Source organism: Sphaeramia orbicularis, chromosome 20 (assembly GCF_902148855.1).
Source record: "Sphaeramia orbicularis chromosome 20, fSphaOr1.1, whole genome shotgun sequence".
Classification (NCBI taxonomy): Eukaryota; Metazoa; Chordata; class Actinopteri; order Kurtiformes; family Apogonidae; genus Sphaeramia; species Sphaeramia orbicularis.
In genome coordinates, this window is record NC_043976.1 from 21192975 (window position 1) to 21214065 (window position 21091).

General features: G+C 36.6%; 1 protein-coding gene across 1 annotated transcript in view; it reads right to left on the minus strand.

Moving 5' to 3' along the window:
• Window positions 1–12640: 12640 nt before the first annotated feature.
• The window catches only part of stau2 (staufen double-stranded RNA binding protein 2), an 88970-nt gene continuing 80519 nt past the window's right edge, over window positions 12641–21091 (minus strand). The window contains exons 14-15 of the mRNA XM_030123333.1: window positions 18161–18226; window positions 12641–13977 (exon numbers count right to left, since the gene is read on the minus strand). Coding sequence (XP_029979193.1) covers window positions 13942–13977; window positions 18161–18226 — 102 coding nt within the window. The 3' untranslated portion in view covers window positions 12641–13941. The remainder of the gene's footprint in view (window positions 13978–18160; window positions 18227–21091) is intronic.

The window sequence follows — 21091 nt, forward strand, 5'->3', positions numbered from 1 at the left end:
CTTTTTTTTTTTTTTTTTTGTAATTTCTGAAGACTGCTCCAAAGCAGAGCAAATGTGGTTCCAATGTTTAGTGTCTCTACCTAACTTAAATTAATAAAGTGATTTAGATTATTAAAGGGTGTGTTGTCATTACCTATCAGTCAGCAGGTGAACAACCTGAAACCAGAATCCAGAATCTGAGGCTAATATCAAAACTGAAAGCACGCTGGTGCTCAGGAGAAAGCACCTCTTTGTCCAACGTCATTATCCCGAACGTCTGTCTACATGTGTTTTTCAGTGAATCACCGCAGTGAGTGACAGTAAAGAGGATCTTTGAAATGCTGATGAACTTCGTAGACTAAGTTTCCATTGTCAGGATGACACCCACCCAGCTCTTTCTCCTCTTTAGGACTAGTATCAGTATCACCGTCCTCCCACATTGTGCCACACTGTGAGTCAGGCAGCCTTTCGATATGGGTGTTGGCTAAAGGAGATGAGAACTGTTTGCCTTTGTAAGTAAATATCACACTGTAGGTACAACAGAAACAGACATGTGATTTTTAAAAGGAAACAGACTCGTATCCAGAGTCTGATAAAGTAAATGTCATAAAAAGTCGAGGCGCGTCAGACTGTAATCCAGTAAAAATGAAAGAGGATTTAAATGTGTCATGCTTTAAATGACGGAACTGTGGGAAGTGGGTCATGGTGAGCAGCACCGAATGTAGAGTCTCCTAATGACACAATATTAGTAAAAACAACATTCTCAAGAAGCTGAACAATGAATCCTTTTTGGGTCTTTTTTACAACTGACCCAGACATTTTACTTCCTCAAATGAGGACAAGAAAAAACTCAGTTTCCTGACTGGTATGACCAAGGAATCACATTAAGATATCATGAGCCAGAATTGGACTCACATGCTAAACCTGCTGAGTTGTTTGTCCTCTGCACAGGAAAACAGTTGAGTTTGAGGCCACTGACCTTTATATTTTTCAGAAGAATTTAGTAATTTAGTGCATAACTGATGGTTGAGCAGCATTTATTATAGTATGGAGGTTCATAGAGAAGGTTTGAAGTGTAATGAAAATGATCGTTTAATATGAAATAGTGGAGCAATGCAATTTTTTTTTTTTTTGAGAAAAACTAAGAAATTACAATATTCAGTAGAAAGAAACTCTTTTTTACAACCAGTATTTGTAGATTGTTATTTATAGATATTATATAGCCAAATATACAGTCGTGGAAAAAATTATTAGCCATCAAACATCATCAAAAACAGTGGTTATGCAATTAAGTACTAACTCCTGTGTGTATCATGTGACTAAAAGAGACAGAAAAGAAAACATAGAATGCCAAAAAAGCACTGTTTTTGGCAGTACAATGTCATAGATATTGAGAGTCTGGTTTTGACCGGCTTAATATGTAAAGTGTCATGAGATAACTTTTGTTATGATTTGGCACTTTATAAGTAAAATTTGACTGAGTGACTGATTGATTGATTGATTGATTCACCCATAAATAGCTGGGATAGGCTCCAAGTGAGCCCCGTGACCCTAGTGAGGATAAAGCAGGTTCAGATAATGAATAAATGAACGAATGAATGATTGATGTAAGAATTTAAGTGATTTTGGTTATTGTCAAGAAATCTACGGAAAATGTCTAGATATCAGCTCTTAAATTAAACACTTATGAGCTATTTTTGTTGTTATCATTATATTTGTTCAAACAAATGTACCTTTAGTTGTACCAGGCATTAAAATGAACAAGAAAACTGAACAAAACAAGGGGATAGTAATTTTTTACGTGATTGTATATATATATATATTTATAGCCAAAAAAATTGACTTAAAATCCAACAGCTAAATCTAAATATACTTCTGTCATCACTACCTTTAATCTGCAGTTAGTCACCATCAGATGAGTTCTCGGTTACTCTTACAAATAACATGATTCATGAGATCAAGCACTGATGTCACGCAAGATGAAAAAACCTAATGGGAGTATTCTCGTCAGGATGATAACATTGCATTCATAGAACTCACTGAATGGTTTGATAATGATGAAAATGGATTTATCATTCACACCTATGAGAGATTTGAGACTCTACATTCATCACCAAAACACCAAAGAACGGAATATATTGAAGCTGTACATGTGTTCTTAGGGCATGTGATGGACTAAGACCTTACAAGACACTTTAAGAAAAGATACTTTATTTATTTATTTTCTTGTTTTGTTTTGTTTTTTCCTTTGATCCTAGAAGACCCAGCCACTGGCAACCAAAATTATCTACTGATATAAAATGTCTAATAACTTCTGAACCACTAAGCCTATCAATGTGTTGAGATAATTCAGGTAAAATACAGTTTGTCGTCTTCTCATGCTTGTCAGATATGACCCGTTTGGATGTTCGGAGACTCTGTAGTTACCGTGGAAACACCATCATCTTCTACAACATTGATTCACCAGTAAAACCCATAAAGTTGGATCAATAACAGTGGATGGACACACTTGGTTTATGTTCAGTTAATGATAGATTTTGCTGAAAAAGTCCCTTTTTCTTCAGTTTTTTCCTATTTTTGATATAGTAATCCTTAACTTTACTCTGAGCCTTTATGAACATCTACATCACAGGTGTCAAACATGCGACCCAGGGGCCAAATCTGGCCCGCCAAAGGGTCCAATCCGGCCCGTGGGATGAATTTGTGAAAAATTGCAAAAATTACACTGAAGATATTAATAATCAATGGTGTCAAAATCATTTTAATTCAGGTTCCGCATACAGACACATACAGTCCAATTAGATTTTAAGTGGGTCAGAACCAGTAAAATATTATCATAATAACCTATAAATAATGACAACCCCAAATTTTCTTTGTTTTTTGGTGTAAAAAAAGTAAAATTACATGAAAATGTTCACATTACCAAAAAAAGTGAATAACCTGAACAAATATGAACAAATGGAAATGTCTTAAGGAAAATAAATGCAGTTTTACCAATATTCTGCCTGTTACTAAATGTTTTGTGCGATTGTAATGCACATGTGTAAATGATAAACTGATAAACTGAGGCAGAATATTGTTAAAATTGCATTTGTTTTTCTTAAGACAATTCAAATTGTTCATGTTATTCAGATTTTTAAGGAAACTTTGTAGACGTAAACCTGATCATCATATAATTTTACTTTTTTCACTGTTATTATTTTACTGGTCTGGCCCACTGGAGATCAAATCGGGCTGAATGTGGCCCCTGAACTAAAATGAGTTTGACACCCCTGATCTACATGATCAGTAAATTAAATATAGAAAAATACCTTTTTTTTTGTTTTTTAACAGAAAAAACAATAATTACAGAGGATAATATTACAATAAATGGTGATGTAAAAATGTTTTTTACAGCCATTTTTTACTTCACCTTTTTTTTTTACACTTGCATTATCTTTATTACTTAAATGTTTAAGATTTATATTTTATTTTTTAATTTACAGTTGTGTGTGTCTTACTTGAGCACCTTGCAGAATGTAAAACAACATTTCGTTGCACAGCAGAAAGATATTTTGCAATGACAGTAAAGCCTATTCTATTCTATTCTATTCTATTCTATTCTATTCTATTCTGTTTATGTTCAGTTAGTGACAGATTTTTCTGAAAAAGTCCATTTATTCTTCATTTTTTTCTATTTTTGATATAATAATCGTCGACTTTGTGCTTTTATGAACATCTACATGATCAGTAAATTAAATGTAGAAAAATGCATGATTTTCACTGAAAAAAAACACAAAATACAGAATAATATTACAATAAATGGTGATAAATCACTTAAGGATGGTTACATATAGAGAAAACTTCCTATTTGGGAGCTGCCACATAAATACCACTGGGTCTTTATGGGTTAATTAACTTCATATCTGTTGTTTAAGTACATGATGGTCTTCTGTACAACAAAGTAATCAAACAACTGTCATTTTACATTCAAAGATTCTCAAGCTGCTGATTTCTGAATTGGAGAACACACTAGTCTGGCAGTTGAAGCAATCTTCCACTCATCTATTAGTTAGTAATCACTCGTCTCTCCACAGAACAAATTGATTTCTTAGTTAGAGCCAGAGAAAGCACCACTTATCCATACTCTGTGATTGCTCACTTCACTGCACCGTTCTTCTAGACCCTCCTCGGTGCATTACAGAGAAATGCAGAAAGACGTCAGAGCTTCAGCCTCCAGCTCCGTGGTGCTCCTCTGCCGTGACTAATCGGGCCTGGATAAAGTTGCTCAGTGGCAGATTAGTTCTAATATGAGGGAGAGTTGCACTGACAGTTTAGATTCCTCTGTGTGCAGGAACAGTGTGCACCACCACAGCCACTTGGAGCTACTGTTAAGACCTGAAATGAGCTCACAAAAGGCTCTGTGGACCGAAACAGCTCCTTATCTTGGGTCTGCTTATGACAGTGTTTTTCAACCTTGGGGTCGGCTGGATTTCAAATGGAGTTGCCTGAAATTTCAAGTAATTGATAAAACAAGAAAAAAAAACATACTAATAAAAAATATATGGTGAGTTGAGAGAGACAATCACAATACATAAAAGACATGACAAAGTCTGAAGCTGAAACTGAAACATTGTGGTACTGTTTATCTTTCAAATGTTCATTGTGGTCGGTTTCAGATGCTGCAGCTCTTTCATAATTCATAGTTTGAGTTATTGTTTTTTCAGTGTTAATTGTCAGCCTTGTAAATCCAAGCTGGACTGACTGTACATATCCTGACCAAGGAAAATAAAATTCTCACTTTGTACAGTAATCTACACCTGACTTTTCTGCTTCCATCCATAATAATATACAGGGTGGGGAAGCAAAATTTACAATGAACATTTAGGTGTTTTTTCTCAGCAGGTCATAATCATACCTAACACTATTATCCATACCTTTTCAGAAACTTTTGCCCATATGAGTAATCAGGAAAGCAAACGTCAAAGAGTGTGTGATTTGCTGAATGCACTCGTCACACCAAAGGAGATTTCAAAAATAGTCGGAGTGTCCATAAAGACTGTTTATAATGGAAAGAAGAGAATGACTATGAGCAAAACTATTACGAGAAAGTCCGGAAGATACTATTAAAGAAGAATGGGAGAAGTTGTCACCCGAATATTTGAGGAACACTTGCGCAAGTTTCAGGAAGCGTGTGAAGGCAGTTATTGAGAAAGAAGGAGGACACATAGAATAAAAACATTTTCTATTACGTACATTTTCTTGTGGCAAAGAAATTCTCATGACTTTCAATAAACTAATTGGTCATACACTGTCTTTCAATCCCTGCCTCAAAATATTGTAAATTTTGCTTCCCCACCCTGTACATTATATAGACTAAATGTCGTCTAAATTAATGTTTATTTGTAACATAGTATAGCAAACTATTACATGATGAAAAACAAATTAACCCTTTCATGCATAGTGGTCACTACAGTGGACAGCTATTCCATAGCTGTTCTCTTATATATTCATGGATTTTGTTGTTTTAGTTCCATATCAGCCAACACAGTGGACAGCTATGCATCATCCCATACATTGTAATTCATGCCATTACTGTAACTTTGCTGTTCTTGATAAATCGGATCTGCAGTAACAGGTTTGAGTGTAAATCAATTGCTTGTTATTGTTAATAGACTGTAATTAACCATTTTTCTTAAACAAAAAGGTTTTTGTTTTTTTTTGTTTTTGCATATTATCTCCATAAAGTGAGTAATAACTAATATTAGAGTATGTTAAAATGTGACAAAACATCAGATTAGCAGCAGTAAAAAAATATTTCATAGTTTTCATTCAGCATGTCAGTAAATACATGTTTCTTTGCTTCAAAAATTAAATGCATGATGTCCAGCTGAGTGGATATTTTTGCAACTCCATGAAAAATAGGTTCATAAAAAAAAATTTCAATCGCATTGTTTTTTTCATGCATAAAGAGGAATAAAAACAGGAAAAATAACTTGATTAGGGTCAAAACATGATATTCAAAATCTCTCTGACGGGACATTTTAGAAACAATTTGACCCATATTTTTTACTATTAAATTAATTTTTGCTTTAGTTATACCAAAAGGGATCATCCAAAACAAGGTGCTACTTTTTATTGAAACAAATATTGGAATGGCAGTCAATTAAAGTTTGCTCTCTGATGGGACATAACTGTGTTTTGACCCATTAAGGTTCTTATAATTCATGCATGAAAGAGTTAATTTGAGCAAAAAGCAAAATGTCTCCGTTTTGAATGTCTGGGGTCGCCAGAAATTTGTGATGTTGAAATGGGGTCACGAACCAAAAAAGGTTGGAAACTACTGGCTTATGAAAGTACACACACAAATGCTAGTGACTCATCCAGGAGAGACAACTATTAGAATTTTGGCTTGAATCGTGTTATGGACATTTATCAACATCTATAGGATCCCCCCTCACTCTTTTATCCTCCTGTTAATACACCACTAATTTAGAGGACTTCAAGGGGGTCGATGGGATATAATTCAGATGGAAAAATCAATGGCTCTGGCATTTGCTTTTGCATAGTAGGGACAAGCTCCACAGTCGCATTGATTTTGTTCTATTTTGGGCAGTAAGGTTCACTTCCCATATTGGCTGGTCAGAGCAGAGCAATTCATCTTTGGTGTAACACAGCCTCAAGCTGGTCTGCCACTACCTGAACAAGCTTCTGGAATAGAGATCTGCTGCTAATGTGTGTGAACAGCCTTAGCGCTTCCCAATGGCTAGCAGATGTAGCTGCCAGCTGAGTCCATTAGTCAGTGAGGTTGAATTAGAGCGCCGCTGTCCCATTCGCTCATTCATCTCGCTAATGGGAGCGCAAAGAGAGCGTTTGGTGATGTGGAGGCGGTGTGTGTGTGTGTGTGTGTGTGTGTGCTGATGGGCAGCACAAGGAGATTGGGAAAACAAGTAAAGGTGATGGACTGATGCAACAAAGGTATGGCTCTGACAGGTCTATGTTTGTGCTACCTGCTGGGTTAAAAATTGCCTATTGGGAAATTTCCTTTTCCTCTGTAATGAGTAGTGCAGTAAATGTTTCATGCAGTATAAATTAACAGAATGTCATGACATCAGAAATTCCTTAGTTGGTCATTTAATCTGCCAATAACACAAAGGACAGCAACAGGGGATGATCTAATTTTTGGGTTGTACTTGTTACATATTAAACTGTGAAATATTTTTGGAGCCAACAGAACATCCTGGAAATGCCGCAGGGGAAGAAAAATACAGCTGTTGAATAAAAATTAACACGGATTTCACCCTCATGGACTCTCACAAGTCATCAAACAAAGTCAAACTGTTTGCATGCTAGCACCAGGAGTGGGATAAAGCACCCAGGGACATCAGGGACGTTTCACTAAATATTAAAGGAGAGGTAGGAGATGTTTTCCTGGAGCATTTTTTTTTACTATATTGCTTAAAATCCCCTTCACACCCCAATTACAACCAATTAATTAAATGCTCTAACACAAAAAAAAAAAAAATCTAGTCACCTGTGGAATGGACAGGACTTAAAAACCACCATCCAATCATTTTAACCGGCCCATCGAAATGATTGAATGGTGATATGTCTATCAAACTCAACTGCCATTTGCCCCCCCCCCCCCCCCTCTATGCGTACCCCTCTTCGTGCATGAATCGTGCGTTCTCCGAGGCTTGGAGCACTTGTACAGGAAACGAAGCCAGAGCCAGAGCTTGGCTACATTAGTTATACAGTGGTCCCTTGTTTATTGCGGGGGTTACGTTCTAAAAATAATCCGCAATAGGCGAAATCCACGAAGTAGTCAGCTTTATTTTTTACAATTATTATATATGTTTTAAGGCTGTAAAAGCCCTCACCACACACTTTATACACTTTTCGCAGACAGGCATTAACATTTTCTCACATTTCTCTCTTGTTTAAACACTCTCAAAGTTCAAACCTTCGTAGATTTTAAAAAATAAGTACAGCATTATAGAATGAAACCAAAGATCAAAACCGGTTTTCAGGCCCAAATATTCGTTTGAGAAATAAAAATATAAATGTTTTCCTATAAATAAATATGATAGCTTTTAGAAATAACAAATTTAATTTTAATGATCAAACTACGAGATTGGACACATAAGAAATTATTAATAGTGACTCACACGTATTTCACAGCATCTTCCTCTGCCTTTTGGGTGCGACCGCAGGTGCTTTTGTTGGTGCAGAACGTTTCGTTGACATTGTGGGTTTTGTCAGGGGAGAAAACTCGCAAACATACAGCACTTCAGAGTCACACTACTGCTAGCGATCGAACATTTGTGTAAATTTGGCAAGCCGAAGTATTCTGTACTGCATAGGAGACACGGCACGGAGGAAACTGATTGACAATGGTCTACAGTCCCTTAGCCAATCAGGACGCAGAACACAATACGCATTCATACGCTGTAAAAAAAGCATACAAAATTGCACAAAAAAAATCTGCGAAACAGCGAGGCTACGAAAGGTGAACCGCGTTGTAGTGAGGGACAACTGTATTAGGATGGAAAGTTCACCAGCAAACTGTTTTGTCACTAACATAAATCAGTAGGAAATGTAACGTTAGCCAGATAGGTTTGAACTGGGGCTGTTCTGTAAGAGTGGGGGTGTTGGAGGAGACTGGATGAGGTATGCATGGATCTGCAAACCGGGGCCGGAGCCGGAGCTGGAGCCGGGCAAATTGTTGCTGTGCAGCACTCGTGAACCCTCGGGAACAAGCATTGCACGTGCCAGTATTCTGGAGGCGTGGCTTTGGGGGGAAGTCTGAAGACATGGGTTTGGACTTTTGAATTGTGAATTTTCAAAATGTAGCTTGCTTGAACTGTTTTTCCAAGATCTCCTACCCCACCTTTAATTTCTGACCTCTTCTTAAGTTAACCCTTTCATGCACAAATTATGAGAATCTTATTCAATATTTTTTTCTTGAGTGTTTTTGTTCCTCTTTAGGCATGAAAAAACAATGCAATTTATTTATTTATTTATTTTTTTTATGAATGCGTTTTTCATGGAGTTACAAAAATGTCCACTCAGCTGGACACCATGCATTTATGTTTCAAAGCAAAGAAACATTTATTTAAAAATCATCATCAGAAAGTGATATACTGTGTGAAAACTATGAAACAAAAGCTTTTTTACTGCCACTAATTGCTAAATTGCTACTGTTTTCTCACATTTTCTCACACTCTAATATTAGTTATTACTCATTTCATGGAGATAATATCCTCCTGAGACCCAGGAAATGGACAGTTTTAGCTTTTTTACATTAAAAAATTGTCTTGATTGGAAACTGCATAATGCACCAGTTTTTTCAGATACATTTTTAAAATTATTTTTATTATTGATTGATTTTTTTAATGGAATATCCTTTGTAATGGACAGCATTTTTAAAGTAAAACTGTCAAACTTTTGTCGCCTATAGAGGACAAAATACATTGCTGGGTCTCAGGAGGATATGCAAAAAAAAAAAAAAAAGAAAAATTCTTTGTTAATTACAGTCTAATAACAATTAGCAATTGATTTACACTAAAACATGTTACTGCAGATCAGGTTTATCAAGAACAGCAAAGTTACAGTAACTGTATGAATTGCGGTGTTTTGGATGATGCATAAGAGTCCTGATATGGAACTAAAACATCAAAACCCATGAATAAACAATAGAACAGCCGTAGAATAGCTGTCCACTGGAGTGTCCAGTATGCATGAAAGGGTTAAAATATCAGCATTGTGTTTAAAAAAGATGGTTTTTTTTGTTTTTTTCCACAATTAGAGTTCTTTCAGCAAATAAACACTCTAAATGATAATATTTTATTCAGAATTATCCCTTTATCAGGCAAGTGACTATTTTTAGTCATTTCCGCACATATTCACATTACAAGACAGTGACAGTTCCAGTGAGGACAGTGAGGCAAGAATCTCAGGTCCAATGTGGTCTACAGGGTCTATAAGGTCCACGTCTGCATGAACAGTGAGTGTACCTGCTTTGTTAGGAAGTAATGGTACTAATGTAAGGAATGATGTTCAACTTACATGTGTTTTTTTTTTTTTTTTTTTTTTTTTTTGCCACTTACGGGTAAGGAGCCAAATATGATAACTTCACCTTGATTTTCCACATAATAAAATTTTTTGAAAAATTTCACAAAAGCAATAAAGTCCTATTATGTCCTCCAACAGCATACTAAAGTTGAAATGTTGAATTTCAGAGTATTTCTGTGAGTGTCCTATAAAGGGTTAAAGGGAGATGTGAATAGTTAACCCACCAAGTCCTAAAGTCACCAGCAACCAAAAGCACCTACTGATACTGATGTTTAATAACTTTTGAACCACTAATCCTATCAACAGAGTTCCATAATTCAGGTATAATGCATTTTTACAGCTTTTTAATAGCATCAGATTTGACTCAGTTGGACGTTCATCTTCTGGGGCATTGATTCACCAATAAAACCCATGTGTTTTGACAAGGGAAAGTGGTTGTAGATGCTTGTTTTTATGTTCAGTTAATGATAGATTTGCTGAAAAAGTCAACATTTCTTCAGTTTTCTCAGTTTTGATATAATAACCTTTGAATTTACTCTGAGTTTTCATGAACATCTACATCATCAGCTACTTAAATATAAGGGGAGATACATGATTTACACTGAAAAAATGCCCAATACAGAAGATAATACTACAATAAATGGTGATGAATCTCTTTAGGAAGGTTAAAGAGAGAGAAACATTCATTTGGAAACTGACATAAAAGTAACACTGGGTCTTTATGGGTTAAATAGGAAAATACCTGATTATTTAGCATTTTTCAGTGACAGGATAATATAACTGGGGATAATTTCCTTAAGAAAAGTTAAATGTTCGTATCAGTTTTAAGTTTGTTTTTAGTACTGACTTTCATTGTGTTTATGTGTGTTAGTGTGGATGTATGGCTGTGATTTCCATTTTGTGTAACTTCTGCTGCTGCTGCTGTCTTGGCCAGGACACTCTTGAAAAAGAGATTTTTAATCTCAATGAGTTTTTTTTTTTTTTTTCCTGGTTAAATAAAGGTTATAAAATGTAGGAAAAAATCATTTGGAAGTTCTCTCTCTATAAGGGCTGAATAGAATAGCTATAAATACAATGAAGTCAAATCAGTTTACTATAAGATATACCTAAAAATAGTGGTATTTTATTTTTTTAGGATTTAAGTCATCATGTATCATGACTTAAACCTAAAACAAACACACTATTATACACTGGAGTCTTTATGGCAGGAGTAATTTTATCTCTCGCAGGTTTTTATTTTTGTTTCACTACTGTTAAGAATCAATTGTTCATATCTTTTTACTCGAATATTTATCTGTTACTTATGGGCTAATTTTAAACGTACTGCTCACTCAGTCAGAGTTGCTTTTAACAATGCATTCCGTATTATACATGGTTTTTATCGTAGCTGTAGTGCTAGTGGTATGTTCTGTTTTAATAATGCTCGCTCTTATTATGACATGTTACGGAAAGCAATTTTGAATTTTATATTGCGTTTAAGTCACTGTAGAAATGTTGTGATTTTTACAATTGTTAACTCTGACTTTTATGCTGATTCTACACTTGTTAAATACTGGCACCAGCATCTTTATACTTGTTATTGAAGATAGGGTGTGTGCATGCATGCATGTTGTTTTTATATTTATAACCCTTTTTATTATTATTTTTTTTTAATGTTTATAATACTCTGTGGACTGTAACTTTTTACACGTCTGATACAAATAAATGAAATGAAAAATGAAAAAAATGTATTTTGGGCATTGGGTTGTAATTTTCTCTTAAAATACCCTTCTTTTTGTTATTATTTTTTTAATGTTTATAATACTCTATGGACTGTAACTATTTACATGTCTGATACAAATAAATAAATGAAAAATGACAAAAAAAAGTATTTTGGGCATTGGGTTGTAATTTTCTCTTAAAATACCCTTCTTTTTATTTATTTTTTTTAATGTTTATAATACTCTATGGACTGTAACTATTTACATGTCTGATACAAATAAATAAATGAAAAATGAAAAAAAAGTATTTTGGGCATTGGGTTGTAATTTTCTCTTAAAATACCCTTCTTTTTATTATTATTATTATTTTTAATGTTTATAATACTCTATGGACTGTAACTATTTACATGTCTGATACAAATAAATAAATGAAATGAAAAATGAAAAAAAAAAGTATTTTGGGCATTGGGTTGTAATTTTCTCTTAAAATACCCTTCATGACTGTAGTAGCATAGACATTTAAAAAGAAAACAAGATGCAATAAATATTCATTATATCCTTGTAAGTGTATGAGTCAAACACATTTTGTAGAAGGTGCAGAAAAACTGCCTTTAGAGTGAAAGTCAAGTTCCATTTTGCTCTTGGAAAATGTGCTGAGTGATAAAAACAGTTATGGTTATTTATACGTTGTTTTTTTTTGCAGAATAAAAAAAAGACACAAAGACACACATCTCTTTTCCACATGAACTGAGGTGTTTTTACTGCATTTCAGTAACAGAAACAGCCTTATTACACTTTGCACTCACAGCGAAGACGACACATCCTCAATGTCAGTGAACAAGTAACTCAAAGTGGCCTTTAGTGGAGGGAGTCTGCGACCCTAGCGCAGGCCCCCTCCACTTAAAAGATGCACTACAGACTGCAGGCATTAAAGCACCCAGTTGATGCCTTGGCGGGTCAATACAACACACACAATGGGTGTAGATGTGATCGACAAAACTGTGGGGGGAGAGGGGGGACGATCCACTGACACAAAATCACTGGAATGGAGAGGATTTTTTCATTCACTGGAGGACATGCGTTTGGCATGACGCCCCGTACAAAGCTCTCTGGAGGGTGGACTCTTTAAGTTTACTGGCATTACAGAATGTGCGCAATAAAAATTACCACCGTTAAATGTAACTGGCCAAATTTTCTGGATTAAAAAGTACGAGTGTGGCGGCGCCTTTGCCTCCGCTGTTGGTCAAAAGATGCTCCAGTGATGCTATGCCAGTGTGGGGTCATGTTAAAATGGGACAAGTCGACCCTTGAGGAAGTAAAGGTTCGCTTAACCTTCACTCCTGGGTGGTCACACTTCTACTGATTACTGCTAACACCAGTTTTGTCCTTTTTGTCCACATGAAAAAAACTTTTGTGTTATTTTTCGGAATATGATACTCTTGCAAGTCATACACATCCATATAGATAGATGAACTCTTTTTTTTTTTTTAATGTCAGCATACAAGGTAAGCTGGGTGACTATATATGAAGACAACAACTACAACTTTCACAGCACTGGCATTGGTTAATTTTAAATACAGTACTCAAGCATTGTTAGATTAATAAAATAACAAAAGAAAAAAAAAAAAAAAAACAGAAACATAATACCCCCGAAAATAAGCTACTGTACGCAAGTTGGTTTCTCCCCTTAAATGTTTCTTTTGTATTTCAATGGCATGATGTACATATTTGTTTTAACCATACCAACAGACGTTTATCCAAAGGGAAATTATCTATGCAGTGTATCACTTTGGATTTCCCTTAATTTCATACAGTACCATGCATTTATCTCATTAGCTTGTATTTCTTTTTTTTTTTTTTTGTTGTCCAATAAATTTGAGACTGAAATCATCAATAAATGTGTTAAAATAGCGTTGTCTTCACATAGACTCAGGTAATGGTGTTTTAGTCGGTCATTTCTCGGTGCACATCCACCCTATTGCATGTTGACAGGTTTTGCAGGATACAGTGGCAATCGTGGGGTGGGATCGGGTTGGGTTGAGGGAGATTCTGGGTAGTGGGGACACTATGAGGTTGTGGGGTTATTGAGGATTGGAGTGGTGGGTTTGTCAGGTTTGTGTTTGCCGAGGAGGGGTTCAGGGTTGTCAGCTCCTAGACGACAGCCTTTGAATCCTTGCAGACCTGAGTGGTGGTGCCTGAGTTAGTCTGTTTAATGTCCGTCCTCCCTCCCACAGGCTTCGCTGCTCTGTAAAACCAAAACAAAAACACTGTGTTAAAACAGATACTGTACAAGGCCATGAGCAACCTTTTATATTCCCTCCCCATCCTTCTATAAAATGCGATAAGCGATTCTTGTAAATGAAGACTTTCAGCGAAACAGAGCGCGCTCCGATTACGATCACAGACATTTACCAAGTCCCTGACCTTGATCTGTTTTAACACAAACTGATCTGTGCTAACTCGGCCGTGGCTCCAAACACGAGTGATTAACTGCTCAGGTGAAAGTCTAACTGCTACCATGTTTATCCCAGATCTCTATGCTGGTGTAAAAAAAACACAGCTGGGGGAGGGGGGTATTTTGAGAAAACGCAGAATTTCCGAGAATACGCACGTACATGCATGTAAAATATGAGAATAAAGTGATGCATAAACACATTAAGTGAACAATTTACAAATACAGGGTTTCTGCAGGTATCAGCAAATATAATTTAATGCTTTTTTTGTACTTTTTTTTTTTTATTGTTTTAGTATAAGGCACAAAACAAACAGAAATGGTCACAGGTACATTCAGACATTTATATATTGTTTACTGTCCACAGATTGAAAAAAAAAGTCCCATTTTTTCCAATACTTTACACCCTTGTATTGTTGTATTTGGTGATTATAGGTCATCATTTTCATTAAATGGTTAGATGTTGACAATTGGCAATTTTTATCACCAAGGAGATTGAGGGAGGGTTCTCTTTCAGCCAATATTTGGTGATGGCTTTTTTGCCTGCAGCACGCAGTATTGCTGCAGCAAGCAGTATTCTAAACAGATATACGTCACTTTTACATACTAAAAAACAAAGTAGCCAATGACATATCAAAATGAACACCAAAAACTGAATACATCAGTTTGATCATATCTCCCTAAAAGCCAACAATACCAGGACAGGACCAGAACACATGTGCTTGATCTGCCTCAAGTGTAATTTAATGCTCTTTAATGCCCTTTTTAATGTCACTTTAAACAAATTTAATGCCCACGTCCAACTGCAGATACAGTTTTATGATGGTTTACTGTCGACAGGCTTTAACCAGGTTCTGAACAGTTCCTCCTCCAATCACTACAGAGGCAATTTCTCATAGACTGCAAGGGAAGCCCGGCTTCCCCTAAAATTACGAAAATTAAATGGTTAAATATGTACGGTTGTGTTGACATTTCATTGACTACAAATGTGTTAGAACACGTTCATATCAAAGACAAGTTCGTTCAGAATCAGCTTTATCACAAATCAGCGGACTCGATGTTGTTCACTTCTCATACATTCCTGTTGCGCTGTTTTCTCATACGATCTCTGCTCAGTGCATTTGCCCGTAGACGCTCAGCGTCCATGCACTTCAATGGGACTGAGTGGAACTGTTTTTTTCATTGTCTCAAAACTGGACAGTAATTGGATAAATGCCACGATGTTGTCCCGCCCCCGGACGCTCAGCGTCTCTGGGGGTGAATGGAGCTGTGGGCGGACCTCGGCCGGGCTGGACGCTGGGGTTCCACATGCTGATTGGAGGATCAGTCGAAAGGCTGAATCCCATTTGATTGACAGCTATTTTGAGATCTGCTCCTTCACTGACACAGTTCAGTTTAATACCGTCGTGCTTTCTGCTGTGAAATCGAGAGAGAAACCACTACGAAATTACTTGTTCATTTCTTGCACTATAAATAAAACACATTCACTGTACTTCCTTGTTTCAATTTAACATAATTTCAATGTTTTCTTGTTTACTTGGTACGATAAGGTCACTGACCATAATCTTAAAAAGGAATGGAGGGCCGAATTTATGTTTAAATAACGACTTTTTTTTAATGTAAGCCGACAATGAGCTTCCCCTGTTTGAAAGACGAGCAGCCGCCACTGAATCACTTCTGCTGAAACTTGTATTTTCCCATTTTTTCGACATTTGCTAATATTCCCTCCACACGCATTCCAAGTATCTGGTGTTGTGACTTCGTGTATCGGCCATAAACAATAGCCAATAAAAGAGTTCAGCCTGTCAATCGTCACACTATACTTCTGATCAAAATTATCAAATGTTTATATAATCAAAATAAATCATGACTAGCAATGCTTTTTTTCGATCACGTGTATTTAATTTTTTTAATACCTCTGGACATTGAATTTAATGCTTTTTAATGCCATTTAAGGCCTTAAATTTCACAAACTCTGTTTAATGACTTTTAATACTTTTTAATGACCCACAGAAACCCTGAAAAAAGAACTGATGCATGGTGAAGCACAATTTATGAAAATCTATAGTGATTTATTGCATCTTCTCTACTATATGTTGGCATTCTGTGCTTTACTTCAGCTTTTCCCCATTTTAACTTCAATGCAGAGAAACTAAAAGTAAACTCAGATTTAACTAGCATGCACTCATACATTATTCATTTGCTATAATGTTCAGCATTACTGACGATAAGAAGTTCAGTTCTCACTTGTAAATGTATTCAATATTCAGTGTGCAAAAAGAAGATGTTCTCTTTCCTCAGTGGAGGAGATGAAAAGAGAAGAAGGTTAATGCCCGTAGAAAGCCAAATGAGAATACAGCCTGTGCTGTGACCACATGCTACGAATATCAAATCATGGGTTATTATAACACAAATAACTGTTGTTAACCCACATGGTTTTACATATTGTTGAATTTCTTGGTTTTATAAAACAGTAGTACCGTCTGTTTAAGGGACACTTCCCCTTGGATGATAAAAGTCTATTTCTTTTAACTTTTTTCTCTTAATTATAACAGGGTTCCAACAGGTTTCTACAAGTTAAATTTAATTATGGACAATTTAATTGTGGTTTCATACAGAACAGTTTTTTTTTTTTTTTTTTTTTTTTTACTATATATTGTAATGTACTGTAGTAGTGCTGTAGAAAAGCCCAACCAGGGACAGGAGTTGAAAATTACCACGAGGTATAAGCTCTATATGTATCACATCAGCTGTAAGCCTGTAACTATGTTTAACTGCACTGTCCCTGTCAAATAATTACATAAAATAAAATAAAATAAAATAAATAAACAAGACTTTTTAAGACTACTACTCCTAGAATTTAGGACAATGTATTTATTTATTCCAACGCCCTGACTCCCACTCTTCCAAGTTATTTCTCACCGGGGCTACGAAGTTAGCGAAAAATGGTTCCTAATTTTAATATAAATTGTCGGGTTGGAACGGGTGGAACTGAGTCAACTAACGTTACTTTCTTTGCATCTTGGACACATTAAACACAATACAGTAAACAAGTTTATGGCAACATAACTTAACATCTACCATTTCAAATTTAATACCTTTTAAAGATGTTTTTAAGGTATTAAATGCAGATTTGTAAATTCAAGGCTTTTAAGACTTTTTAGGACCCTGCAGGAACCCTGTATAACATCACAGAATGTTTACTTTCCTGTAAATTTGCCACTTCAATCTCAGAGAATATCTTATTTTTTTCCCATAAATGTACGGCTCTCTAAACCTAACTTTCCCTCTGCCACAGCTCCACGATCGTGTCTGTTTTCTACCTACAATGACTCTAATCTGCTGTTGCACATCTCGGCTGTAATAATGGTGCAGCTTTCCTGCACAGCTTGCTCTGAAGAAGACACATAAAAACAATGCTAGCTAAACTTTTCCTAGCACACACCTACTAAGAAAATACTCCAGAATATTGATAGACGTTTCCTCCCTGTTTCAGAAAACCCCCATGGCGACTTTCCTACTTCATTCTTCGCCGTCGACCTTCCTCCTTCCTCCCCTCCCTCCCTGTCTCATCACGGTCGAGATAGGAAATGAGGGGAAGGGAAGGGAGGTTCCAGTGGCTACGTGGGAGCAGTGAAGAAAGCCCTTTTTTTTTTTTTTTTTTGACTGAGCCTTGATGGTGATAGCCATCATGCAAAGTATCAGGTGCTGACAAGATGGTAGTGCATGTAAATATATACGCCTACTGTTGATTTCCTATGGAAGAAAAATGTCGAGAGGAAATGTTGGACGTGTGTGTGGGTGGGGATGGAGCTGATGAGGGGCTAGCCTGCAGCACAGACGATTTGCAAAAAGCCAGACTGACACACACTCATCACACATCGTGTATCTCTGCATCCTGGCGCTGCGATTGGCTATAGGTGCTAAAACATCACGCACCGGGTGAGCGTACGGTTTCAGCATGATCTTACCGTACCTTGATGGGGCCATCCACCGGGTCCAGTCCCTGTTCCGACAGCTGTTTCAAGGCACTTAGAGCAGCCTGAGAAGAGAGAGGACAACAGATGGTCGAGTGAGTGAGGAAGAGGGAGGGAGACGGGAGATTGAGTGGGAGGATAGTGAGTGTCACCCTTCAGCTGCTTTTCAAATAACACTTACTCTGGGAAACCTGATGCCAGCAGGACACTTTCCCTTCAGCTCCGTGTTGTCTTTGGCTCCTCTCCTCTGACTGTTTATCTGGCGTTATTGGGTTAACATTTCCACTTTATGTTTTGGCTACTCTGCATTTTCCTACATCAAGTGACAACTGTATTCTCAATGCCCACAGCTAAACAAACAGCATCAGGCCTAAACACATGTAAATACAAAATATTTATAAACACCATGAGATTGATTTGAACCCATAAAGACCCAAACATCCACTGGTGACCACAAGCATCTACTGATCTAAACTGTTTAATACCTGTTGATCCACTAATCCTTTCAATCCATGTAAATAATTGGTATAAAATGCAGTTTATCATCTTTTCATGGTCATCAGATATGACCCATTTGAATGTTCAGAGGCTCCGTAGTCAATGTGGAAACACTGTCATCTTCTACAACACTGATTCACCAGTAAAACTCGGATGGAGTTCGATTAATGACAATGGATGAAGACACTTTGTTTATGTTCAGTTATTGATAGATTTGAGTGAAAAAGTCACTTATATTCAGTTTTCTCAGTTTCTGATATAATAACCTGCAACTTTAACCCATAAAGACCCAGAGCAAATTTTTTGTCAGTTCCCAAATGAACTTTTCTCAATTTTTTTAACCTTGAAGGTTTTTTTTTTCCCTAGTATTACCCTCTGTATTTTGCATTTTAAGTGAAAATCAGATATTTTCTTATATTTAATTCACTGATCATGTAGACATTTATAAAAGCTCAGACTTAAGTTATGGGTTTTTATATCAAAAACACTGAGAAAAGTGAGGAAAAGGTGACTTTTTCAGTAAAATATATCATTAAGTGAACATAAACCAAGTGTCTCCATCCACTGTCATTGATCCAACTCCATGGGTTTTTACTGGTGAATCAGTGTTGTAGAAGATGACGTTGTTTCCACGGTAACTATGAAGCCTCTGAACGTCCAAATGAGTCACATCTGATGACCATGAAAAGATGATAACCTGCATTTTACACCATCAGTAAGTAATCGTATCAGTAAATAATATTGGTCACCAGTGGATGTTTGGGTCCTTTTGGGTTAATCTGAATTTTTATGAATATCTACATGAACAGTAAATTAAAAATAGGAAAATACTTGATCTTCACTAGACAAAACTTCAAAATACAGAGGAGAATATTGTAATAAGTGATGATAAATCACGTAAGAAAGGTTAAAGAGAAAGAAAAGCAAATTTGGGAACTGCCACAAAAGTAGCGGTGGGTCTTTATGTGACCATGGTTGCCTAAAAGCTTGACTGCGGCAATGTTTTTGTAGCATAGTAATCTGTGTCATCAGTGTATGTTTAATTAAATCTGCAGAAGACGCTGAGAGGATGATGTTCTGTCAAGGGAATTGTAAGTTTCAAATGTCACATTTTATTTCCTCCGTTCTTGTGGAGCAATGCAGCAGTCATTAAAACTATATCCGATCTGCATGTTCATGTTGTCACGCTGCAAAGCTTCAATAAGTCACTGTTTCCTTGTGCCAAGCTTGAAACAAAAATGCCATGATGTCATTTCCTTCCTGCTCATCTCCTGCGTGTCTGTGCCAGCTAAAGGGGTTGGTGGTAATGTGAGGGGGGTCCAAACCGGCTATAAAATAATATAAGCACCATGTGTGGGGATGAAGTATAGACTGACAACGCTGCATGTGAAGTGGGACTGGAGGCAAAAAAAAAAAAAAAAAAAAAAGAGGAAGTGGCTTTAACCGCATTATATTGACATAGTGCTGCTTGTTAAGTAACCGCTGATCGAAACCACCGTTACCCACACACAATTAATGTCACAAACACAAACCACTTGTGGGCCACTTCTGGAAAACAGGGGGTTCAAGTGTGCCGAGATGAACTGGTTGATGTGATCTTAACCAGGTTGCCAGTCCCGTCCTGACACAGATCCTGCCTCCATTGTAAAGATTGGCTCCAGATGTGCTCGTCCTCGCTCCCTTTCTGCCTCTCAGTGTGGGCTGAGATGGAGCAGAGGGGGGTCACTAGGGAATATATATCTCCCACCAGACCTGACAACTGTGGGTCTGGTTGTGCATAGTGGAACACATTTAATAATTCTACTCCTGCCCCTCGTCCTTCCGTGCTAATCACAGCTGCACGCACATGAGCCGCTATTCCAATGCTGTAGCCGTTAAATGTTACCATCTCAAGAAAACACGTCAGCCAGAGGGTAAAATCTCCTTTACTTCTATACGTTTGTCATTCAATACCTGCGTAAATACAGTCTAATATGCTATGGTGTTTACATGCTGTGCTACAAAGCTTTAAAGTGCTGCCAATGTTTGACTATTTGACTTGTGGCCAGTTTAAAGTGAAAACATTTAATATGTCGAATAAAATATTTTGACTTTAAATACATCGAATCTATTGGGCCCAGCTGGTGGCCCGATTTGTGGTTTGTTTCTGAAACACAGAACGTCAGACTCATTCATTTCAACACAGCTTTTAGATTTTGAGAAAAAACAAAGCAAAGTATAATCAAGTATATTAAATAAAGGAACTCCTTTCTGGCCTGGAAATGTCTCGATCGGATGAATGTTTCCTATTGAGGATGTTCTAAGTTAGTAACAGTTTACAGTCCATCTTTGATGTTGTAAATGCAATCCATTAGCATCTGTCCGTTGCGGTTGTCTCAGATAAATACTACTGTTTACATCGACTATAACCTACATCCTCTATACATGAGGAA